The sequence below is a fragment of the Lissotriton vulgaris genome, chromosome 1_1, assembly GCF_964263255.1.
Source record: "Lissotriton vulgaris chromosome 1_1, aLisVul1.2, whole genome shotgun sequence".
NCBI lineage: Eukaryota > Metazoa > Chordata > Amphibia > Caudata > Salamandridae > Lissotriton > Lissotriton vulgaris.
The window spans coordinates 239,698,249-239,725,193 of NC_141685.1; the positions used below are offsets into that span (position 1 = coordinate 239,698,249).

At 47.5% G+C, this 26,945-nt stretch overlaps 3 protein-coding genes across 3 annotated transcripts in view; 2 read left to right on the forward strand and 1 right to left on the reverse strand.

Moving 5' to 3' along the window:
* Positions 1-6,455, reverse strand: part of LOC147745337 (uncharacterized) — a 123,977-nt gene extending 117,522 nt beyond the window's left edge. Inside the window, exon 1 of the mRNA XM_086952244.1 lies at positions 6,352-6,455. The gene's annotated coding sequence lies outside the window, so the exon portion shown is untranslated. The remainder of the gene's footprint in view (positions 1-6,351) is intronic.
* LOC147745336 (uncharacterized) overlaps positions 1-26,945 on the forward strand; it is a 460,883-nt gene that overhangs the window by 156,337 nt on the left and 277,601 nt on the right. The gene's annotated exons all lie outside the window — the stretch shown is intronic.
* LOC147745338 (uncharacterized) lies at positions 601-25,524 on the forward strand. Its single transcript, XM_086925054.1, has 3 exons — positions 601-1,402; positions 17,621-18,755; positions 25,395-25,524. The coding sequence occupies exons 1-3, from the start codon at positions 601-603 to the stop codon at positions 25,522-25,524; spliced, it is 2,067 nt and encodes a 688-aa protein (XP_086781180.1).

Below are 26,945 nucleotides of genomic sequence, written 5' to 3' on the forward strand. Positions count from 1 at the left end.
ACTCTAAATACTGACAAACTCTTTCTCACACTCTTCACTCCAAACAAATTCCACACCTTTACAAAGGAGAGTACGCATGTTAATACATCTTTCCGCAAACCCTTTAACAAATTTGCTGTAATACTCCATTACATGGCCATTCCTAAGAATTTCATCAGATCTTCTTTACTGTTGGGTGAGGCTAAGCTTTCAATAGATTCAACCAACTCACGTTTTGGCTCATTAGAACAAGCTTTACTTCCTTCTATGGAAATTATGATCTTCAAAATAAATACTGGTAATAAACACCACTGGAAGGGCGCTTTAGTCTACCGCCCTCCTGGCGCTGACACTAGTTTTACCCTGGCTCTCACTGAAATACTTGCTCCTCACATGAAAGCTAGAGAACATTTCATCCTACTTGGCGACTTTAATTTCCATGCAGATACACCAGAGGATCCTGATACCAAGCTCCTACTGGAGGACCTTGCCCTACTAGGCCTACATCTACGAAATAGTGGTCCCACCCACAGAGGAGGCCATACCTTAGACCTTATTTTTTCTAATGACCCATCAATTTACTGTCAACCCCCCAAATCAGTACACTGGTCCGACCACAGCATGCTGGAATTTTCCTTCATGCAACTAACTAAACCTTCCGAACCCTCTGCTACCAGGAGCATTAAACGTAGACCATGGCACAAGATTTCCCCGGAAGCATTCGCAGAAACATGGAAAACACCAACCTTCTCCGACTCTGATAACCCTGATTCGGCCCTGGCCAAACTAAACAACACCCTCCTCGATACAATAAACCTCTTAGCTCCTCAAAAATTGGTCAAATTACCTACGACTAATAACAAAAAAGAAATCTGGTACACGGAAGCACTAAAAACTGAAAAACAAAAGTGCAGAAAGCTAGAAAAACGATGGAGGAAGAACCACTCCAGTGAAAGTAAAGAGCTCTATCAACAAGCTGCCTCCTCTTATTACAAAAATATAAAAAAGGCAAGGAAAACCAGCCTACAATCCCAAATAGATGAGGCAGACAATTCTACCAGAGAATTATATAAGATTCTAAGAAGTTTCACAAATCCTACAGCCTGCGAAAGTCCTGATATTTTTTCTCAAGATCTGTGTAACAAAATCTCATTATACTTCGAGGATAAAATTGATACCATCTACAATAAAATACTGGCCAAACACCCCAACAACACAGAGACGGTTGACGTTCTCTGCTCACAAACCAATTCTGAAACCTTCACTGACATCCCTGAAATTTCCAAGGATGATATAAAATCTCTACTAAATACTACCAAAACAGGGTCCCCCCTTGATCTCCTCCCCCCCAGAGTGATGAACATGCTTAGCATTGATCTCTGCCCCTCTATCCAAAAACTTTTGAACCTTTCTTTCACAGAAGGTAAACTCCCCCAGGAATGGAAAGAGGCAGTGGTGAATCCTATTCGGAAAAATGCCATCTTCCCTTGGACAGAGCTCTCCAACCTCCGTCCCATCTCTCTGCTGCCGCTCCTGAGTAAACTGGCCGAGAAGCATGTTAATACCCATCTGTCCAGGTTCATAGAGGCGACAGGGGGCCTGGACCACTCTCAATCTGGGTTCAGGCCCAACTACAGCACCGAATCAGCTCTCCTCTCCGTGACCGATAACATCAAGATGTCACAGGATAAAGGAGGCTCAATGATTCTGGTGCTGTTAGACCTGTCGGCCGCATGTGTCCCATAAGATCCTCATGAGCCGTTTACAGGGAGTGGGCATAGGAGGACAAGCCCTCTCCTGGCTGGAGAGTTTTCTGTCCGGGCGCTCACAATCCGTCAGCCTGGGACCATACCGCTCCTCTTCCAGGATGCTCACGAAGGGGGTGCCACAGGGCTCATGCCTAAGCCCCACATTGTTCAATGTGTACGTGGCCCCCCTTGCTGAGATTGCGAGAAAATATGGATTCACCCCGGTGTCCTACGCCGACGACACCCAACTTCTATACCCTTTCCATTCCCTCAACTCCAATGTTAGGGATAACTTCGCGGAAGGCATGAGGGCCATCTCCAACTGGATGGCTGCCAATCGCCTCCAATGCAACGTTGGAAAAACGGAGCTAATGCTTTTTGGAAAAGCGTCCATACTGTGGTCCCCCGACTGGTGGCCCTTAGACCTGGGACCAGTACCCACCCCAAAACTAACAGTAAAAAATCTGGGGGTGAAGCTGGATCAAAATCTTACCTTGAAGGAGCATGTGAACGCAGTCGCTGGGGCATGCTTTCACACAATTGGTCTGTTAAGAAGAGTCTTCCCTTACCTTTCAGACAACTATAGAAAGACCCTAGTGCAGACTATGGTGATAAGTAAAATTGACTACTGCAATGGACTCCTTATACAAGCCAACGAGAGCGCTATTAATCGCCTCCAGGTAGTCCAAAATACAGCAGCAAGACTGGTCTTGAATGCCCCCCCCAGAACCCCCTCCAAACCCCTGCTGCGAGAACTGCATTGGTTGCCAATACGACAACGCACCAAGTTCAAGATCTGTTGCATTGTTCACAAATGCCTGTTCGGGAAAGGCCCCAACTATCTGTCCCAAAAGCTACCCCTCTATAAACCTGACAGAGCCTTACGGTCAAGCAACCAATTGCTACTCAAAACTCCTCTGGTAAAAAAAACCAGACAAGGTGGCAGAGCCTTTTCCCTGGTAGGGCCTAAACTCTGGAATAACCTTCCAATCGGCCTAAGACAAACCTCTAACCATTCCTCCTTCAGGAAGAAACTAAAAACCGTCTTATTCAAGGAAGAATAAATAATCCAACATCAGTCGACAACCACAACTTCTGGTAACAACAGCCATTCCATCCTGCGAGCAAAGCGCGGAGATACCTCGTAAGGGGTCGATTCTTGCGCTATACAAGAATATATAAACCCCCTTTTCTGCGATGGAATGTCCAAGATAATCAATTGAAGATCTCCTAAATTTGCACTTATCTAACTTAACAGTAAGATTGTGCAGGTTGAATATACCCCAAACTTCTTTAAGCCTCTGATCATGTTCTACATCATCCTTGCCAAAAATTAAAACATCATCTTGGTAAATCTTTACTCCTTTTTGATTTTTAAGACCTTCTCTAAAGCTCTCTGAAAAACAGAGGCTGCAGAGACCAGCCTAAAGGGTAAGCCTCTAAATCTAAACGTCCCAAAAGGCATTATGAAAGATGTTTAATCTCTAGATTCTTCATCTAGCATAATTTGATGGTACGCCGATTTTAAATCGTCTGTTGAGAACACATTGGCCCCTTCTAATAACATTAACATCTCAGAAATCTTAGGAAGTGGGTATTTATCCACAGTAACCTGCTCGTTTAACTCTCTGAGGTCAATGCAGAGACGGAGGACCCATCAGACTTTTGCGCGGCCACGACCGGAGCCAACCACTGAGTTCCCTCAACCTCCTCGATGATCCCATCTAACTTTAGCTTTTCTAGTTGTTGTTTCATTTCTTCCCCTACTGAGAGTGGGATCCCTCTCACCTTACTTGCATATGGTATGGCACCAGAAATTAACTTGATCTTATGGGTGTAGCTCTTTAAGCATCCTAACTCTTCACAAAATACTTCAGGAAATGACTTCTTAAGACCTAAGGTAAACTCATCACTGCAACCGTGTGAATCAATCTCATTGATAACAAAGTTCTTCAGAATAATTGGTGGATCACTGTTGGGATCCAACATTACCCCCAATCTCCTTGATGTACCCAGCTCAAAATACTGTCACCATTGAGAGATACGTATACCTTTCCAGAGACATATCATCCTTTATACTCAATCAGTCCGATGAAATATCCCATGAGTTTTATCGTTTCCCCGCCATAGGCGTAAGGATTTATATCAGCCTTCCAAAGTTCGACTTTGTTTTAAAAAAAATTTAAGAAGTTTTTTTTTAGATATTATAGTAATCTTAACCCCTGAATCAAACAGAACCCTGGTACCACAATGTTCTACAAATATTTCTTCAAAGAGTCCTTTCTTTTTATCATACAAAATTTGTGAAACAATTTGCCCAAAATCACAATCAGAATCTGATGTACATTCATTTTCTTCGTTTTTAGATACCATGTTAACCTTTTTTTTTTAATTCTTAGCCTTGAAAGAAGATGTAAAGTGACCAATTGTTTTGCAAATGCCAAACTTTGCCTTTAAAGCAGGACACTTTTTATCATTGGCAAAGTGATTAGGATTACCGTATATAAAACTTTTAAAGTGTGGCTCTGATTTTTTGGACAGACCTTTCCCTATATCACCTTTACCATTTTTTGTTTCACCTTTCTCCTTTAGGTTCGCTTTCCCTTTCGGATGTACCTTCACCTCTTGAATAGACTCACTTTTATTTTCTTGTTTGGAGATGACTTCACCACGTGAGAGAATGTTCAATTTGCTTAGCCATGTTTACAACTTCATCAAGTGAAGTTTCATCCGTTTGCCAAATGTCATCTCTCACCTTTTGTATGTTGCAGCCCAACATAAATTGATCACTTATTCTTTTCTCTAAGATTGAACCAAATTTGCAAGAAGACCCTAACTTTCTGAGTGCAATTATATAATTTTCTACTGACTCACCCTCATTTTGACTGCACCTCCCAAAATGATAACGTTCCAGAATTGTGCTAACTTTTGGGAGGTAGTGTCTATCCAATTTCAAAATACAGATCTCATACTCATTTAATGATGAAGCATCTATATCAGGTAAGTGGTCAAAGACCTCTTGACCTTCCGACCCTAGACAGTGCAATAAAAGTGCAGCTCTAATCTCAGCACTTAATTTTGTCAAACACATCTTAGCAAAGCGCTCGAATACCTTCTTCCATTTCTGCCACCTAATAGGCGAATCACCAGGATCAGAAAGGAAGAAAGGTGGGGTAGCTACATTCTGCATGATGAAAGTATAAGGTAAAAGGTGAAATCTTAACAATACCAATAGAATGACTTAAAACTTACTTTTCTCAAACACCCGCAAAATAATACAAAAATATGTGGTTATCAGTTTAAAAAGAGTTAATGAGACATAGTAGTATTCATCATGACATGAACATTTTGCACAAATCACTAAAAACTAAGTACACATCATGTGAGTAGAACATGCACTAAACAATTGGCAGAAGTCAAACTATAATGCACTATATTGGAATAATTGTGGTGTTATTAAAGGCTGTTAGAGATATTAGAACTCGACCTTTAATTTGATGCTGATTGTCAAGAAACACTCACCAGATGATTCTTCTAATTATTTCCCTGCTGAAGAAGGAAAGAAAAATCCACAAATAGAAACTATCTATAAGCGGTACTTATTCAAAATAAACATTGTGCAATAACTTAATTCCATGGTGGGTGTATATATCATTAAAATGGAACGGAAGCGTTTTTCTTAAAATTCCGATGGTAAAACCAAAAATGGCTCCCACGTTGCATGAGACGTTGCATAACGTGATGACATCACAAAAGTACGGTCCCTCGGAGGATCAAACTTCACCACGGTCGGAGACTCCAAGATGGAAGAAATTGGTGAGGGTGATGTCGTGAAAGTTCAGAAAGCTTGCGGCTCATGGTGTGGCATTGGCAGTAAGTTGATTTTCAAATTGAATGAACGTGGAAATGTCTCATGAGTTAAAGATATCGATGAAGATTAAGAACAAAACAAAAATACGAACATAAGAGACTTTCCAATCTCCACAGTTCAAAACTGGCAATCAAAAATAGCAACAGACCATATATTAGAGGCGATCTTTCATAAGATATAAAGATAACGGGCCCGATTCACAGAGCTAACTTAAGACAAAATCCTAAACTTACTACTTATGGTATTCACAGAAGTTAGGATTTTGTCTTAAGTTTGTCTTAAGACAAACTTAAGACAGACTTAAGACAAACTTAAGAAAAAATCCTAACTTCTGTGAATACCATTAGTAGTAAGTTTAGGATTTTGTCTTAAGTTAGTTCTGTGAATCGGACCCAACGTCTCTCCTTAAGTCCTAAGTATAGTCCAATTCCAATATACATGTGTGAGGTTGCTGCATGAAAGTGAGAGTTTCTCGGAGATGAGCTTTGGCAAATTCCTACTATGAATATAGAGTCAAAGCCAAAGACACGAAGGAGGACATGTGTCTTTCCAGAAATGAGTTACTCCTCATTTTGTGAGCATTTAATTACAAGCCACGCTCCCAGCAAAATGTTCAGAGAAACCATAGCCCACATCGAAATCTCCCAACCCAGGGAATAGGAAAATAGAGGGCGAGATATGTGGCGATAGCTATGGATTTCTAAAGCTCTTTCTAACATTAAATAGTCCAAAAAAATAATTAGCAACACTCACACATATTGGAGTTTCGCAGGCATAATCTTCTGAGCAGTTGTGATGAAAGATAAAATAGTTTCTCAGCAAATTTTGAAGCTAATGTTGAGATTTTCTTCTTTGAAGAATCTATTTCCAAGAGAAGAAATTCATAAAAGTTAGATTATCAATATGTGGTGTATCCCATCCTCGCCGCTAGTGTAAAATCCGGTTTAAATCAAGTACAGAGGTAAATATATTGGAATTAAGATGAGTTTATTGAGAAGATAGAAAATCCCATCCATCAGGTCTGAGCAGTCAGGAGCAACTAAATCCAAGCACTCCACAGTGTTCTATCTCCATGAAGAAACTCCATGAAGTTACTCAAATGATAACAAGTGAACCTACAACAAGAAACCTACATCTACTTACTGCAAATATTAAAATTAATTCAACATTGTTACAACTAGCTCAGCTCGTCAATAGGGACGGTGGAGCTGTGCTCATGACGAGCTCAGCTCGTCATGACCGCCAGGATGCTCCCACATGGGGACAATTCCCCTGCTGTGCTGAGCGTTCTACAGAAATGGGCATGGTCATGACGAGCTGAGCTCGTCATGAGCACAGCGCCACCATGCAGCGTGACAAGCTGAGCTCGTCACAAACTCTGCGGCGCCGCACACGGCCCTCCTCCCCGCCACACCACGTGGGAAGTACCCCAGCTGCGAAGGGGTTAAGATGATGGAACTCCCCAGATTTCTTTATGCCTTGCAGAATACCCCATCTCCAGTTCCTCCATCATATTTCATAGCGATAGAAGCGGAAGTAAACTGCCTCCTCTGGGACGGAAAACCGTCCCGAATAGCCATGAACAAACTGGTTAAAGGTTGGTACGACAGCGACATTGCACTCCCAAAATTACAGACATACCATTGGGTCCACCAACTTATCGTACTGAACCAGTGGCTTTACTCCCCGCAAACTGAACCCGCGTGCCGTTTGGATAGGTATGTCCTGGGAGAGGGAGAAATCATGAGGGCACTCTACAATAAAACTTGAAGGACACATCTCATGGGGCCCACTGGCACTTCCTTTGGGGCCATGAGAGGTAGATAGGCACCTCTCTCATCTTTTGACAGACCACAAGCTATGGGAATAAAATATTGTAACAAAGTTTTCTCAGGAGGATCAACCTCACTTGAGTGTTTATGTATGGATATGACCTTATAATATGCAGTTTGGCAGACTCCAGTTCTAGTAGAAAAATCCTGCTGACACTATATCTTGTTCTAGAGTTGGAATAATGTGCCTACAGCGACGACTTCGTATCAAGAGTCGATTTAAATAGGAGCCAGTTATGAAACATTCCCATTATTGTTTCATTTGATGTGTTGAGACATTTGGTGAAAGTTGAAATGCTGAGACTTCTGGAAATGATCAAGAAACCAGTGTGTGTGTAAAGCAATTAAACTCTAGACACAAATTACCACATGAAAGTATAACTGAGTCAGTAAGCCTTGGAGGCTTGAAAAGTTACAAACTACAATAATACTTTTGGAAGTACGGCAGAAGAAGTGTGAAGAGACAAGAGGCTAAAGCATGGTAAGAAAAACCTGTAAGGGTTACAAGGGCAGCATAATGAACGGGAGCAGGAAGAAGTCCCGACCAGACCAGCTGAATACACACAGGAAGACGCTACACCTGGGTACTCTCAGGGAGGAACTGTCAGGTACAGAGGCTGGAAGAAGTGATGACCAGAACAGCTGAAAAACACTCTACTGGACACTCCACCTGGGTACTCTCAGGCAGGAGCAGTCAGATACAGGGGCTAGAGATGCCTTTTCTTAGGGTCTTGTGATCACTCAGTGGTCATGTGGCAGTAATACAGACAGGCACAGTGTTCCACAGGGACACCAATGCTACATCACATCAACTGAATGACCAGGCTGCTTCCTTCGAGTAAATGACTCTTGAAGTAGTAAGGCCAGGCAGTCAAAGCATGAGCTGGAACAGGTTAGAAATCAGACACAGCACAACATAGTAAAAGACACAATATGGCCAATGTTCAACCAGAGCTACACAGTTAAATAGGGATTGGACTTTCACCAAGAGTACAAAAAGGAGCAGCTAAAAATATACAGAAGATGCTGATACCCTCTTGGGGAGCGATACAGAGCCAATACATGTATTATGTTTGGCAGCACGAGCAGAGGTCTCAAATAACATTGAGTTGTTAACATGTAACCTACATTGTGAACATCAGCTAATTTGATCTTTGTCCCACCTTGTATAGCCAGTCAATCATTTCCTACTTCTACGTGCTGGTTGCACAATTCCCATTTCCTTTGCTGCCCACAAGAAACACAAGTCTGTGCTTAAGGTCTTTTACCACACATGCTGTTTTTCCGCTACAAATAGCCTTGTGCAAGTCTATAAGTAAACTAGACAATTAGTAAATTGATTATGATTATGTACTCAGCTCTCCTCCTGCAGTATCCAATATGTGCCATGTGATAACAGATGAATGTGACTAACGGTATGCTCTTAGGAATGTTCCATGCTTAAATGCAACTTTGCACAGGAGTCGTGCCCTTTGTACCTGTAGATAGATGTATAAATATCTGTGTGAACCTTTGCCTGGCAGAGAACTCTAAGTGAATCCATGCTGTCGCGTTCTCTCCACTCGAGTGTGTTTACAAAAAATGCTGTTGTAATTCCTCGCTCTGTGGTAGAGTCTTATCTGTTTTTAGAGTTCCTGTATCAGACTAGCATGGTAACCCAACAATGAGACTATTTTATCTCTAACACAGTCCCATTTCCAATGTTAAGCTCAGGGACAGCGCTTGGGTGTTCTCAGAAGTCTTTAGGACTCAGCAGCTCTTCTAACGTTTTCAAACAAAACTAGTGCATTGGAAAGTGGAGCAAACTATAAGCATGACTTCTCATTGAGTTTGAGTCCCTGCTACTGTAATTCAAGTTATAAACATTCAAAAAAGCCCTCCTTGCCACAAAAAAAGAACATTTAAGCAACAAAAGGACCCACCAAAGTGATCTAAGCAAGTTTTATGGCACCAAGCGCCTCAGTGTCCAGTCAGAAAGTCGCTGATGACTCTTTTGATGCCTGACAGCGGCCCACAAAAGAATACCTGCCAGCTGTAAATGTTTTGACTCTGTATAAAGTTTTTCGCATCCGCGTAGAATACACAGGCATGGTTTGCTTTGTCAGATTGTATGTGTACAAACTTCAAGTTGAAGCTTTCACAACTCGGAGAAGATTAGATTTCTATTAAGCAGAATGCTGGGATAGCTCTCCTACTAGGGCGGGAAAGGAAATGGATCACCCGTCAAACTTGGTGATGTGTACAAGGGTTTCTCTGAGGGAAACGACAATACATACTGGTAAAATGGCATGTTAATAAAATGTGACACAACATTTCCACTACACATATAGGGGGTCTGCTTGACAGCCATTCCTGTCCTGATGACTACTAAATATATTCAGCTGAACAGTGATAAAACAGAATTTCTCGTCATTGGTGGAATGGCATTAGCTGGGAAGTTGGAGCATTGGTTCACACTGGTTGTAGCTGAAAAGATTAGGATTTTTACTATGTCTTTTTAGGTTGAAGACAAGGTGACTTACTAGAAGCCAGCAATCTCAAAGTAAAATACCGAAAAAAGATGGGAAAAGGCTTCTTTTGACTTTGGCAATATAGAGATATAGGTCTGTGGAACAGATAGACTGGAAATCGGAATGAATCTATATCTGAGATTATCATCGACTCCAGCACTTTCATCCTCTGTGGAGACATGAACTTTCACCTCGAGTACCGGAATGACTCCAACTCAAATGCCCTTCTCAAAAGCCCTGGGAACATCAACCTTACTCAGTACATCACCAGACCGACACTTTCAGAACCCTATCTTCTTCACAGTAGCAACATCACGATCAACAAACCAACGCCTATCACCTGAACTTACCACGCCCTCATGAGGTTCAAGTTCACCATCCTGGCCCACAGGAGACCCACCACCACAAGTCAACTGGCGCATAGAAGAACTCAGGATGGCGATGAAGCACTGTAAGCAACTGAAAAGCAAGTGGTGAATGAGTCAAGACACCGCAAACAAGGAAGTCTTCAAATCTGGCCTGAGGTGCTTCCAACAGCAAGACTGAAATGCCAAATGAACAACCCATGCCAACCACATTCAAGCCGACAATAACAGCAGCAAAGAAATCTTCACCATCATCAGAGAATTCATGGTGCCCGCAGCCATCACCAGCAACATCCCCCCATTAGCTCGCTGACCACGCCCTCTTTAGGCCACGCCCCCCACCCAGCCTATAATAACGCTGCTTACTAGCGTCTGCTTCGATTTCTAAACCCACTCCTGAGGCGGAAGCCGGGAGCTGGCGGTACGATTTCTTTGCTCACTATCTGTTTTAAAAATTGCTTGGTGTCACTTAGAATATTGTGTTTTTAAACGCGACGCTCCAATTATAAGCTTACCGCCCTCATTGCTCTTTTGGTGGCAGCAGCCCCACGCTGTTATCAGCGAACAGCCGATGTGAACGCTGTTGCGCCTACTGTTCACTTGAGCGGCCGCCATCATCACAGGCGTGCTCGCTGACCACGCCCTCTTTAGGCCACACCCCCCTTAGGTAGATATGTGCTTGCATAGGAAGCGCAGCGGACGAGCGCAGCGGGAGCGCCTAAGGCAAGGCAGATTCCTGGACACGCTCAGTGACTCTTTGGGACACTTTCTCCTTAGATACCCATATTTTACTCTAGTTGGGGATTTTAATTTACATCTTGAATCCAAAACCGACTTACAGGCCAACAACTTCTTACAGACCCTAGACATTTTTAACCTCCAACAAAAAGTTACTCACCGCACTCACCTACTAGGGCACACTCTTGATGGGGTATGCACAAACTTTCCTCATCTAACAACCCTACCTCCCGCCGCACAAATATGGACTGATCATAGTCTGATCCCGTTCCATATTAAAACCTCACGTCCGCAGACCTCTAGTAAATCCAGGTCACATTCGGACAACCTCGTCAATTGGAAAAAGATAGAGGAAAATTTCGAGTTAAATCCCATTACCCAATTTCAGGCCCCTAGTCTCTCCGGCGAGGCCGAACATGACGCTAATCTCTTCCATAAGTGGATTCTGCAGGAGATCAGAGCACGGGAACCTCCCAATCGTCCCCGAAGAACAGATAAAAAACTTAAGTCCAATGCCCCCTGGTTCTCCTCAGATCTAGCAAAAGCCCATCTATCTTGCAGAAAAGCTGAACGCAAGTGGCGTACAACGTACGACTCGGCGGACAGACTTTCTTATATTCAGCTGAGGAAAATATATCATTCCAACATTAGAACAGCTAAAAAAGTCTTTTATACGAATGCTATTAAGGAGTCCAAACAGAAGCAAAAAACATTGTTTTCGATAGTGAAGACGTTCACCCAGCCCAGAGCGTTACAACCTGAAATTCCTCCATCTCAAGAGTTTTGTAACCAAATCGCCGATTTTTTTGAGGAGAAAATTGACGCCATCCAAAAAAAATTTCCTCCACCTCATGCAACCCAGATTTCTAGCATAACTGCTCAGAAAGAAATTCCAGTCGGTAGCCTGAAAAGCTTCTCACCGGTCAATCTAGATCAAACTAGAGAAGTTATTCTGGCATGCAAGTCTGGATCACCCTCTGACCCATGCCCCCCCAGAATTCTCCATCAACTCATTGACGTGGTGAACCCTATCATCAACAAAATTGTTAACACCTCCCTTAGCACGGGAACAGTGCCTCGCATATGGAAACAGGGAATTGTAAAACCCCTGATGAAGAAACCCAATAAATCACCTTCTGAGCTTACTAATCTCCGCCCAATATCGCTTCTCCCTGCTCTAGGAAAGATTACCGAACAATTGGTTTATAGAGAACTAAAAAGACATCTTGAAGTACACAACATACTCCATCCCCAACAATCAGGCTTCCGCCCCCATCACTCTACAGAAACGGCACTGATTGAATTAACAGACTATAAAGGTGCTGCAGGATCAGAAGAAGAACGCCGTCCTCATTCTTCTAGACCTCACAGCGGCATTTGATACCATCTCGCATTCCATCCTGCTTAGCAGATTGAAAGATATCGGTATCTCAGAGGTAGTTCTAGCGTGGATAACATCCTTTTTAACTGACAGATCTCAAACGATCGCCCTAGGTCCCTTCCTCTCCCAAGAGAAGAGGGTCTCATCCGGAGTTCCCCAGGGCTCCATTTTGAGCCCTCTACTCTTCAATATTTATCTAATTCCACTCATATCCTTGATTGAATGATTCGGCATACTTGTAACATCGTATGCCGATGATACACAACTCATCGTGCCCCTAGAGGAACACTCCACTAAGGCTGAACAAAACCTCAAAAGCTGCCTGAAGGCCGTTTTTCATTGGATGGATATAAAGCACCTAAAATGTAATTCCAGCAAGACTGAGATTCTCCCAATGGTAAAAAACACCAACTTCTGTCCAGGCCTATGGTGGCCTGGAGATTCAGTTGCTCCCCCCCAGACCGTAACAACTGCAAGGAATCTTGGAGTCTTGTTCGACGCAGACTTGTCTTTCGACCAACACGTTAGGACTGTGGCTAGCCGTTGTTTCGGAATCATTAAGTCTCTTAAAAAATGTTTTGATTTCTTACCGATAGACTCTAGAAAAACCGTAGCAGTGGCCCTAATTCTGGCACGCCTAGACTACTGCAACAGTCTTCTTGCGGGCGCAAAGAAATCCACACTTAAAAAACTTCAAAGTGTACTCCACTCTGCAGCCAGATTAGTTTTGAAGCTGCCCAGAAAATCTTCAGTATCCGCAGCTTTAAAAACTTTGCACTGGCTCCCACTTCATAAAAGAATATTTTTCAAGATTCTTGTTGTTGCATTCCGGGCATTTAATCACTCTGGCCCGAAATATCTTATCAAGCGTTTCCCTCACTACAATCCTAGCAGAACCCTGCGCTCCTCTGATGACAATCTAATCCTTCCATCTAGGTTTAATCTGAAAACCAAAGGTGGCAAAACTTTAAATCATCTAGCCACCAAAGCCTGGAACCTCATGCCCAAAATCCTGAGGTCCCAAACCCAAGAAAAACTTTTCAGAAAATTACTAAAAACCTGGATTTTTAATCTTCCAGATGAGTATACCATGGCAGCCATCTAATTCTTAACCTCTAGGAAGTAATTTGATCTCTACCAAGAAATCAGCGCCAAGATGCTCCTTCCGGAGCGACCGTGGCGCTCTACAAATACCCCTACAAATTACAAATTACAAATAGGAACACGTCTGCATCAATCTCTGTAAATTATTTTGGAACAAGATCACATCCATATAAGACAACTTCAGCCCACCACCTGACCCCCATCAACCTAAAAGTCAGTCTTCCAATCTCAGCCAAAGTTTGGACCTTGGCTATGTTGAACTCCATCACCACAAACGAGGCTGCCACAACCATGAAGGCCATCGACTCTAATGCCCCTATTAGACCCACACTTTAAAAAAGGCCTAAACCCTATCAGTGAAGTCCTAACTCCTATCCTGAACGATTCCATCAATGCAGCCCTCTTCCCAGGAGCCTTGAAACAGGCAGCTGTTACAGCCCTGCCGAATAATCCCTCCCTGTACCTCACCAACCTTAACAACTAGTGACCGATCTCCCTCCTACCATACACGGCCAAAGTCCTACAGACAACCATTGTCTGATCAACTACCTCATCAACAACCAGCTCCTGAAGGTCCCACAGTCTGGATTCAGCCCCAACCACAGCATGGAAACAACACTCATCGCACCCCCCTATGCTATACACATGATCGTAGACAGAGCAGAGAGTGGGGCCTTAATCCTATTTGACCTCTCTGCGGTGTTTCACATGGTATTACACCTCATCCTCATCAGACACCTTCACGAGATCGAGATTCAAGGGCCTGCCTTTTGATTGATCTGTTCCTTCCAGTCAAAAAGAACTCAGACAGTCAACCTGTCATCATAGTCCTTGGAAACCGGAAATCTCATCTGCGGAGCACCTCAAGGTTCATCTCTCAGTCGGACCTTCTTCAAAACGGACATAACCCCACTGGCCAACGTCATCCATACCTACTACATCACCAGCTTCTTCTACACAGATGACATGCAACTAATACTGCCCTCTCTGAATAAAACCCACAACTCAAGGAACACGTTTACCACCTGCAGGACATGGATGAAATCCAACTGTCTCAAATTCAGCACTGACAAGACAGATGTGTTGATCTTTGAAAACAACATCTGCCATGGGAATCCACCTGATGGCCAGCCACCGTAGGACCTACTCCCAACCCCAGCTTGTACCCCAGTAACCTAGGGATCATTATCGACAAAAGCCTGGACATGTCTGCCCAGGCCAATGTTGTCACTTCTTTCACACACTGATAGAAGAAAATCTTCAAATGACTCCCAAGCAACACCAGAAGCTCATCATCCATGCACGCATCCCCAGTAGTCTGGACAACGGGAACTCTGGCCAAGATCACCGAGAAACATGTCCATGGCTTCTTGTCGAGCTTTCTAGAAACTAACCATCTGCTCCATCCTTCCCAATCCGGATTCCGTCCCAACTTTAGCACGGAAACGGCGTTGTTGGAGGTCTCGGAGATCATCAGGGAGACCTTGGATGTTGGTGGCAAGGCCATGTTAGTCATGTTGGACCTGTCGGCGGCCTTTGATACCGTCCCCCATGCGGAGCTCCTCGCCAGGCTCCATGACATCGGCATTAGGGGGACGGTGTTCAAATGGTTCACATCTTTTCTTGAAGGCCGCCGCCAGACGATCTGGGTCTCCCAGAGCTCCGCCGAGAGGAGTCGGGGTTCCACAGGGCTCTGTGTTGAGCCCGTCATTGTTTAACATCTTCATGTCCCCTCTGGCGGCGGCGGTGGAGGCTTACGGGGCCCAGATCGTGTCCTACGCCGATGACACGCAACTCCTCTTCACATGCGGTAAAGATCAGGCATTTGACGGAGAGAGAATTCGGGGCTGTCTGGGTATTGCAGAGGCCGCCGCACCCGCCCTAAGGGTAGGGGAGGCTCGAAGGCCGGCGCCATAACCCTCGTGGTGCCACCAGCGGGGGTAAACTGGTTCTGGGCGCTTCGATGCGCACAGGAACCAGCGGAAGCGGGGTGCGCACCAGCCACCCGACCGGAAGTGACCTGTTGACCTGAGCGCCCCCAAAGGGTGCCCAATGGTCAACCTGGCTTTGTTTGAACCCCCCAATCAGGGGGACTCACCTGAGACTTGCATGGAGGGCTCAAGAGGATTTAAGCGACGCCGCCCTCCCAGCAGAAGCACATCGCATTCGAGGAGCTGGGAGAACGGCGCGACAGCAACAACGACTGAAGAGGAGGAGAGGCGACGCGGCGGAGGACGAAGAGGAAGACGGCAAGGCTCCAGTCGAAGATCAAGGTCGGTATCACCGAGGACGCCTTACGGAGCGCGGCGCGCCGTGCCAGCTCCCTTGAAGCAGCAGCAGGTAAAAACCGCAGCAAGCTCAGAGCCCAGGTTAAGCACACGCAGCCAGCTGTGCCTTCAGCTGACGGCCTGACGCAGACGCGGGAAAACAAGAAGCCACACACCAGTGCGCAGGGACTCACGACATGTCGGAAGGCCAGCCAGACGAGATGGCAGAGGTGCTGTTGAAGATCCGAGAGTTATCGGCCATCCACGGCGACGACTGGCTCCACCCCCACCTGGGCAAAGGGAAAGAGAACAGACCGGTAGAACAGGCGGATGAAGAGCCAGGGCCTTCCGCACCCAAGAAGTTGAAGAACACACCGATGAAGAGAACATCGAAGAGGAACCCTCCGAGGAAAGTGCGGCAGAAACCCCTACCGCCGAGACCAGAGGGCGGCGAGCAGAGCGAGACCACCGACCAAAAGAAAAAGGGTGAGCATATTAGCAACATCGTAAGGGAATGTCTAAAATCGCTGGCGCCGGGGCTACTTAATGGCACAGGGCAGGGGGTACCAGGGCCTAAGGAGCAGCGCGCGGAGGAGGCGACAGGTCTCACGTGGCATATGGTCGACCCGGGGTGGGCCCGTCAGACAAGAGTGCAAGAACAGGTAAGCTTGTCCACCCAGGGGGAACAAATCTCCCCACTACCCGGTTGGGGTTATGGCCCCGTTTCGGGAAGCCCGCCTCCGAGTGGCGTAGTCAACGATCATTACATCAGGCCATCCCCTGGTCCGGCGTCCCTGACCACGAAAGCCACAGGCTTGGCTTGTCTCATCCCCCTAGCAGTGAAAGAGAGGATATGGCGCAAAGAATTCATTGACATATTTTCCCTGCTCGAAATACAGCTAGAGGGACTTGATCTAACCACGTGCGACAGGAAGGAAGAGGACAGGAGAGAAAGGCGTGGGGCCAGAAAGGAGCGCAGTTTCGACAATTGGTTAGATGCCTTTAGAATCATGGCGTGCATTATAGTGGAAAGGTTCCCCCATTGCGCGGCTGACTTGCGGCTTTACGAGGCCAATATCCACCTAGCACAGAGGCAGTTCACGGGGGATGCCTGGTTAGAATACGACAAGGGGTTTAGATAAAAAATGCAGAGGCACCCCGAAATGGAGTGGAATGAGGAGGATGTCTCGGGTTTCATCCACAAGATGCTCACAGCCAAAGATGTTAGGGCCTGGGCGGGAAAAAGTGACCAGCCCTTTCGGAGCTCCTACCAAAAGGGGAAGAGCGGTTCTTATCAAAGGCGGTCGAACGGGAGATCGTACTCCCCAACCGCAACCAAGGCGATCTGTTGGAGATACGAGGCGGGGGACTGCTCATGGGGCTCGTCTTGTAAGTTTCAACACGCATGCGCTAGCTGCGGGGGCAAGCACGCCACCGTTGCGTGCAAAGGTTCCAAGCACGAAGCGAAAAGAGAGAAGAGAGAAAAGAGCAAGAAGCGGTAGCCCCAACGCAGGAGAAAGGGGGGGACTGGTGGACATTTGTAGGCGCCAGCTGGCCAGATCCCCCATTGTTACGCAACAGCTGCGCAGATTAACAAACAAATACCCGAACAAAGCGGAGGCCAGATCACTGGTAGAGGGCTTCGAGCAAGGCTTTGTTATTCCATTCCAGGGCCCGCTCCCCTCGGCGGGTGCGAGTAACCTGAAGTCGGCAAGCCAACACCCCGAAGTGGTTAGCGCCAAGATAGAGAAGGAGTTGAAACTGGGTAGAGTTGAGGGCCCCCTCCCAAAGGAATTGCATGAGGGCATAGTCATCTCCCCGCTAGGCGTGGTCCCCAAGAAGGAACAAGGTCAATTCAGGCTGATACACCACCTATCGTTCCCGGAAGGTTCCTCTGTGAACGACGGTATCGACCCCGAAGCTTGCTCAGTGAGTTATGCGTCAGTCGACGACGCCATCGAGCTGGTTAAGGCGACAGGGAGAGGGGCCCTCATGGCAAAGGCCGATATTGAGTCTGCGTTTCGACTATTGCCGGTCCACCCCTCCAGCTTCCATTTATTGGGTTTCCAATGGGACGAGGACGTGTTTATTGACAAAGCCATGCCCATGGGATGCGCAATTTCATGCGCATACTTTGAGCAGTTCGCCACTTTCTTAGAATGGGCGCTGCATGACCGGCACCAAGAAGGTGGAAAACTGCACTACCTAGACGACTTCCTGTTCACAGGCCCGGCAGGATCCTCAGTGTGCGCAAGCGCATTGGCAGCCTTCGAGGAGCTATCTAGGTCCCTAGGGGTCCCCCTCGCAAAAGAGAAAACTACAGGCCCGACCACAAGCCTCACGTTCCTGGGCATAGAATTGGACTCTATAGCGGGAACGGCCAGGCTGCCTCCCGACAAGGTGAAAGAATTTCGCGAGGAAGTATCGAAGCTACGGGGTCGGAGCAAGGCCACCCTGAGGGAAATCCAACGGGTGATAGGGAGACTTAACTTCGCGGCTCGGGTGATCCCGCCCGCCAGGGTATTCTCAAGACGCCTTACAGGGCTAACGGCCGGCGTCACCCACAAGCACCACCACATCAGGCTGAGCGCAGGCGTGAAACAGGACCTGCAGGTGTGGGATGAGTTCCTACAAGATTTCAACGGGGTGCTGATTTGGAGGGCAGGTTGGGTAACGGCCGAACAGATAGCTCTTTACACTGACGCAGCCGGAAGCCTTGGCTTCGGCGCGGTCCTGGGAAACAGTTGGTGCGCCAGCCAGTGGCCGGATGAATGGCATGCGCAGGGGCTCACCAGGAACATCACGTTTCTCGAGCTGTTCCCGATCATTGTGGCTCTGACCATATGGGGCGAGAAAATAAAAAACCTGAAACTCACGCTTTGGTCAGATAACATGGGAGTAGTACAGGCCATTAACAGAGGCGCAGCGAGATGCCCGGACATGCTGAGGCTAATGCGACGGTTAATTAAATTGCAGCTGGAAGGGAACCTGGAGCTGAAAGCACGCCACGTGCCAGGAGCAGAGAACTCAGCAGCAGACGCGCTCTCACGGGCCCAAATGAAACGTTTCAGAGAACTGGTGCCCGGGGCGGACAAGGAGATGACCCCCTTTCCATCGTCCCTTTGGGACCTGGGGGAGTAGACTTATCATGGCTAATAGGGCAGTCACTTACCGCAGAGGCTAACAGAAGGTACAAGACATACGCGGGCACGGTAATGAGAGTGGGGGGCCTAAGATCACTGGAAGACAGGGCAAAAACTCGCACAGCAGTCGAGAAATTCGTGCAATGGGCATTCGAGTCGAGAAAAACGAGATCGTGGGCCCAGGCGCATTTAGCCGCCATCGCCCATTTTGCCAGGCTCCACACAGGTGAGGACCCCACCAACTCGGCCTATCTAAAGGCGGCCTTAAAAGGCTGGAGGAGGGTTGAAGGTAGAAAGAAGGACGACAGGCGTCCCATTGATTTTGCCAAACTGGGCCAGCTCCTTGGAGCTCTCACGGGCTTAATATCGGATAAATACGAGCTGCTGCTGTTTAGGGCGGCTTTCACGACGGCTTTCTTCGGAGCATTCCGTATAAGCGAACTGGTAGCCCCCAGCAAATCGGGCCCAGCGCAGCAATGCCTGCAGGCAAGAGACATTAAACCAATGGAGAGGGCAGTCGAATTAACGCTGAGACAGTCCAAAACGGACAGGGAAAGGAGGGGGACGACGATACGTCTCCATTGCATCCCAGAGTCGGGGCTCTGTGCGGTATGCTGGTTATTTAAGTACATGGGGGCTCGACCAGCTGGTGAGGGCCCCCTCTTCATACATAAGGACGGGAGGAACCTGAGTAAGTTCCAGTTTACAGCCATAATGCGCCAAGGCTTGGGTAAAGCCGGGTATTGCGCGGCATCATTTGCCTCTCACTCCTTCAGGATCGGCGCAGCGACCTCGGCAGCGCAGCATGGCATGCCAGAGGACAGGATACAGGCAGTGGGCAGATAGCGCTCCAGGGCGTACAAGTCGTACATACGCCCTCACCTCATATAAAAAAAAAAAAAGAAAGAGAGAAAGCCACGGGGGGGGGGGGGGGAAGGGAACGAGAGGGATTCGCCTTGGGATGCCGCACGGCAGGGTGACAGCACCCCCCCCTCCCTCTCATAAATGCACACGGTGCGCAGATAAGCCACCTAACAGAATGCTTTCTCTCGACAGGGGGACGCCCGCAGCTGGTCTGGGTGGTGGGGCACTCATTCGTGTCCCGGATGGAGTCTTGGTGGCGGCACGGGGGCCGCAGCATAAACAGGCCCAAAGCGACATACATCCGGTGGATAGGGCAGCCAGGGATGAGATGGGAGCAGCTGCTGCCGACGCTGGACGGCCTCATGGCAGATTCGGCCTGGTTGCCCGACGTCCTGATCATCCACCTTGGGGGCAACGACCTGACCCGGCTAGGGCGAAAAGCAGTCGGGCAAGCCATCCAAAGGGATCTCACCAAGACAGCAGCGTGGCTGGGACCTACAACGGTAGCCTGGTCCGAAATGATCAGCAGGAAACATTGGAGAGGGGCCGATTCCAACAAGGCCGTCGACAACGCAAGAAGGAAACTAAATGTGGCGATGCACAAGTTTTGCCTCGCCAGTGGCCTGGAATCAATTCGGCACGGCCTCATCCACCCGGGCCGCCCTGAGCTCTATGGGCAAGACGGGGTACACCTATTCGAGAAGGGGATGAAGGTGTTTTGGGATAACTTGTGGGGTGCAATGTCACTCGCAGGTTGCGTATAAAAAAAAAAAATAAATAAGGGAAAAGATATGGTGATAGGTGGGAGCCACGAACCAGGTGCAGGGGGGGGGAGCCACAGTGAGACGTGGGCCTCCCTGCGGCGTGGCGGAAATTCTACACTGGTTGGCTAAGAAAACACACCGGCGGGCGGTGTGTAAGAGGATGGCCACTCACTTTTGAATGCCACACGGCAGGGTGACGTGGCGGCATAAAGGAGGGGAGTAACAGGAGGAGACGGCACTCGCGGCCCAGACCCGGCCGGACGGCAGGGCGCAATTTGGTAGCGAGCTGGGGACCTAACTCCCGACTGGAAATCTCCCCTCCGCAACACGCAAAGGGCGTGGTCAACCAACCACTGGATCACCAATAGACTGGCAACAAACTGGTTTGGGTACAAGCCCCATTTTCGAACTAAGGAGGGCACAAAGAGACTGACACCCGCTATCACAAGAGGGTGTCATAATGTGTAATATGCCAATTATGATTGATAATTATGATTGATGAGTAATGTTCGCAAAATGGAAGATTGCTTGAAACCAGTTTGTGTTATTAAGATGTCTTTGGTTATTAATAAACTGCGGCCAACAACGACAACTAATGATACCAGGTTTTGTTGGCTGACATTATTTCCCACCTTTGGCAACAGCAGAATGCGGGGGCCGGTAAGTATGGAGACGGGGGTCTCCGCGGAATAGGCACATGCGAGGGTTATGGTCTTCAACTGGTTTCAGCGCAACAGCCTGAAGGCCAACTCTAGTAAGTCGGAGGTCCTATTCTTCGGCTGTGTCATCGACCCTGAGTGGCGGCAATGGTGGCCGTCTGAAATGTGTCCTCCCGCACAGTCATCATTGGTCGCCAAAAATCTCGGTGTCAAACTGGACAATAAGCTTTCCTTGAGAGCTCATGTCCTTGGTCTGGCCGGAACCTGCTTCGGCATTTTGAAGATGCTCCGCAAGTTTCTTCCACTGCTTTCTGCCGAGCACAGGCGGATTACTGTGCAGGCGCTTATTGGATCCAGGCTGGATTATGCCAATGCCCTCTTTCTTGGCCTCCCTGACTACCTGGTCCAGCGCCTGCAGGTGGCACAAAACTCTGCTGCCCGTGCCATCTTTGGCCTGCATAGGCGAGCACAAGCTTCTGGGTTGCTACAGAAGCTCCATTGGCTGCCTATCCGTAAGCGGATTATGTTCAAATCCCTTACGTTGATGCACAAAGCCTTATTTGGCTCAGGGGCCGGGTATTTACGGCGCAGGTTGGCCTTCTATCGTCCAGCCCGCTCACTGCGGTCCGAATCTCTTTTTACTGCCGTGGTTCCTCGTGTGAGGAAGGCCCGCACTGGGGGCCGCTCTTTCAGCTTCAAGGCACCCCAGTTGTGGAATTCCCTTCCACTAGCGCTACGCAGCACCCCTAACCTGCTTCAGTTTAGGAAGAGCCTGAAGACTTGGCTTTTTAATCTCTAGTTTCTCTTTGGTAGGTCTTTTTCTCTGTCTTGTATCTGTTTTTCCTTGTTATGTTATTTTACACTGAGCCGTTTGTGGAAAGCGCCGGGACACTCTTTTAGAGTAGCCGTGCGCTATATAAACTTATTTTAACATAACATAGCGGGTGCGGGCTGTGCGGGCTATGGACTCTGGCTTCCTGCCATCATACCACCATGCATAATACCGCGACGAACAGGTACACTCGCGTCGATCTCCTGTCCATCAGAGACGGTCTTTCGGCGTGCGGTCATGATTCGCAGCCCCCACTATCGGGGCCTTTTGACTGTCTGTGGCAGATTCTCCCTGGATACCCCCACTGGGGTGCGCCCTGTTGAAAGGATTACCCTTAGTACTCGTATTGATAGAACTGAGCGAGTACTTAGCATATGGAGCCTGAACGTGAGATCATTGGTCAAGCACCATCAGTCCCTACGGGACATGATCGATAAGGATTTTCCTGACCTCATTTTTCTCACTGAGACTTGGCTTCAGGACGCCGACACTGCTATTATAAATCTGGCCTTTCCTTCCACCCATACAGTGTTTACTTTGAACCGCACGTCTAGGGGAGGTGGCATAGCCATGGCAACAAAATCTTGCTTTCCGGTTGACTGGAAAGCTCTTGATCTACCGATGTGTGAGAGCGCTTCTTTTAAGGTCACTTTCAGTCATCAGTTCACTCTTAGTGGCTTGCTCATTTACCGCCCACCAGGGAACGACACTGTCTTCAAGGCCGCTCTTGCTGATGTGGTCAGCTCTTTAGCTCCTAGATGTGCTAACTTTAACATCGTAGGTGACCTTAATATACATCTGGACCAGACGTCATCTTCTCCCATCAGTTCTTTGCTAGCGGACCTTGAAGCCATGCAACTGAACCAGCTGGTTACCTCCCCCACCCACATAGGAGGTCACATCCTTGACCCCTTCTTCACCACCCTGGCTCGGGCTAAGGCATCTGACCCGATGGTGGTAGGTTGGACTGATCATCTGTTAGTTAAAGTGGCATGCCCTTTAGATGACCCACAATTTAAACCTGTGGACAGACGGATCCTTAAAAGAAACTGGCGTAAGCTCAAACTGGAGGAGTTTGTTAAGATCTTGGAGGCGCAGCCCCTGGGTAATCTGCCGAATGTGGAACAGGGATATGAGCAGTTCTGTAACTGGGTCCTAACTGCCCTTGATTCTCTTATACCAATGTGCTGGTCGAAGTGTCACACTAAAACGCGCAGCCCATGGTATAATGACATGCTTGCCGAGCTCAAGAGAACATGCCGGCAAGCTGAGAGGGCTTGGAGGAAATCCTTTGATCCCACGTTAAAATCGCTGTATTTTGCCCAGCTTAAGATCTACCATAGGGCAATCTGCCAAACCCGGGCCGCATACTATGCTTCGGAATTTTCGAGCAGCCCTAACCCATCTAAATTAATTTTTAAGGTTCTCAAAGACCTGATGGGAAAACGGGCCACCTCGCTAGAAATCTGCACGGACTCTCACTGTGAAAGTTTGGCATCCTTTTTCGTGGAGAAGGTGCAGGCAATCTACCGAGGATTTAGGCCATCTGTGCCCGGGGTTGGACCCAGTGGTGTGACGGCTACGGTCCACGAAACTCTGTCCTCCCTGCCTGCTATGTCCGTCGAGGCTTTTGACACTCTGAGCCTCAAAATTAAAACTGGCTCTCCCTTAGATCCGCTGAAGCCAGAGCTAATTACACTCCTCCCGCCCCTTTGCCGTGAGCCTATACTGGATTTGATTAATCTCTCACTCACTGAGGGTGTGGTCCCTCCTTCCTGGAAGCTAGCAGTGGTTAGCCCCATTTTGAAGAAGCCTAATCTTGATCCCCTGCTACCTGAGAGCTATTGCCCCATCTCCCTCCTGCCCTGGACTGCCAAGGTCACGGAGGCACATGTGAATTCCATCTTGTCTGCCCACCTCTCTCGTAATAACATCTTAGACGAGAGCCAGAATGGTTTTCGTGCTCAACACAGCACCGAAACTGCTCTGCTCTTTATGACTGAGCATCTGCGTTCGGTGCTGGATGCGGGGCAGACAGCGGCGCTCCTCTTGTTAGACCTGAGCGCCGCGTTTGACACGGTGTCTCACGACATTCTGATGCGGCGTCTGGAGGAGGTGGGAATTGAGGGGACGGCTCTCCATTAGTTTCGCTCCTTCCTTTCGGACCGGTTTTTTAAAGTGGCCATTCCACCTGGTCAGTCCTCCTTCCATCCATTGGGACTGGGAGTCCCTCAGGGCTCTGCACTGAGCCCCACTTTGTTCAACTTGTATGTGAAACCGCTGGCTGCAGTCGTCAGACAATGCGGCTTAACCATGACATCGTATGCCGACGACACGCAGCTGGCGGTGACACTCAGTGGGGACCCTGAGGTGACTGCTCCCAGATTCCGCGCAGGACTCATAGCCGTGGCCAACTGGATGCGCATTAACTGTTTACAGTTAAATGCCAAAAAAAACAAGGTCCTTATTCTAGGGAAGCAGGCGGAACTCTGGGGAGATCAATGGTGGCCTCCAGAATTGGGAGTGACTCCCATCCCAGCTGCCGAAGTTAAGAACTTGGGGGTTTGGCTGGATCCCACTCTCTCCTTTACCAGCCACACAAAGAAGACTGCAGCTACCTGCTATGGTATTCTGCGAGGACTGAGACCAATCCTCAAATTCTTTGACCCCCCTACTCGGCAACTGGTGGTCCAAGCCTCTATCCTCTCTCGGCTGGACTATGGGAGCGCACTGCTGCTTGGAGTGAATCAGGCAGAGGCTACTAGGCTGCAAAGGGTGCAGAATGCTGCGGCCCGGGCCAATTTTGCCCTTCCAAGATGCTGTTCTGTCTCTGCTGTCTTGACTTCCCTTCACTGGCTGCCGGTCAGACAGAGAATTAAATTCAAGGCTCTTTGTCTTACTTTTAAGATCTTGAAACTCTCCTCTCCTCCAGCCCTTGCGGGTCTTGTTTCCCCCTATGTTCCCACGTGGGCTCTCAGGTCGGAATCTCTTCATCTGGCGATTAAGACCAGGTTCAGACTGAGTAGGATGGGAGGTCGTTCTTTTCGAGTTCTGGCGGCTGGATTGTGGAACTCTCTCCCTGCCCATATTCGTGCCCTGAACAGCCTTACTCTTTTTAGACGTGCTATAAAAACCCATCTGTTCGCTATTGCTGATTGATCCCCTCTCTTTTCAGCATCTGCTCGCTACAGCTGACTGATTCCCTCTCTTTTCAGCATCGATTTGTTGTGTTGTGGCACTTGATCAGGCGCCAGGACGCCCCTTCGCTGGGGAAGCTGTGCGCCTAATAAAAGTTATTAACATAACATAACATAACATAACATAACTCTCTCTGCAGAAATCTTCAAACAGTTCTCCAGAAGGCTGCAAACCACCCAGAACACAGTTGCCAGACTCATCCTCAACCTCTTACTCAGAACACATATCACACCACACCTGAGAGAGCTCCACTGGCTCCAGATACATAAGCACCCACAGTTCAAACTACTCACCCACACATTCAAGGCACTACACAAAAAAGGCTCTGCTTACATTAACTGTAGTGTTTTTTATCTAGGAACCTGAATCAATATTACCTTTTTATGCCCTTACACGGCTATAATCAATAATATTCATATAATGGCATAAGAATCAGATCCATATTTCAGTAAATCACCCTTGCAGTCCAATGCACAGCAAAAGCCACTTCTTTAGATTCCTAGAAAGCACAACGAGTTCTTTCAACACACCAAACCTCCAGCAACCTGGGAAATCCCCATGTGCTTTGTTTTGATTTGTAATAGAACTCTGGAGAAGCACTGTAAGAACGGCCAGTTCTTAGTGACATCTTTATTGACGTCTTATGTCCAACCTTACGTCAAACCCGGCACCTTTCAGGTATAAATATGCCAACGATGCCTTAAGCAAACACACGGTGGTGAATTTTGGAGCCGAGCAGCTATCTACATTCCGAGAGCCCAGCAGATGCGAGAAGCCCACGACGCTGCCCCTCCTCTTTGACGCGCTGAGAAAGACGCTGTCTTTTCTCCTGCCGAGAAAATCCCGCCTCCGGCGTTTCCAGCCTACCCTTGCGGGTGACTGGGATATCGAGTCCTGAGAGAGAGATACCAGACCTCCTACATTCTATTCCTAAGGTACAGTGCTGACTAAACCCTTAGAGAGAATTCTTGAACCAGATTCTTGGCAAAACCTACTTTACCTAAACTGCTACTTACTTACTCCTTCCCACGCATTAGGCTTAGGTCAGGTACACCGGGGTAGGCGTATTTAGAAGCACCAGTTGAGCACGTTAGCTAATGTATATATGTATGTATATATTTTATTCATTTTAAAGTATCTTATGGCTAAGAAACTATATCAATGCTTTTACAGTATTATTTCATAATACTCCTGGTACTGTACGCACTTTACTTCATACTAAGTATTGCAATTGTGGCAATTCATTTCTCTTGCATGAGAAGGAAGACTGCTCAATAAATAATATCTTTTGTTGAAAATGCCCATCTCTCCATTCTCTGCACCCTGGTGAAACTAAGAACGCACAACTGACTGAGTGAAATAATGGTCTATTGTTTTCACACGACTCTAGAGATTTACTCTTATTCCGAGGGAGCAAAGTTGTCATGTTTATGCGGTTGTCGGAAGCCGAATCCCTTCTTGTCTGAGCCAGAGAAGCTGATCCCTTCCTATTCAGTCAAGAAAGTTTCCAGTGACCTCTGAGCTAGCTGGCGCAAACCCCAATTAAGTCTAACATAGTCAGTAGAGACCTAGTAGACCTCAGTTCTACGTCTACACTGCTGTTTATGCTATTCAAATGCCCAGGGTCTATAGGGAAAATAGGAACTACACTACATGGCGCCCAACGTTTGGTAAGGCGATAAAACTAACG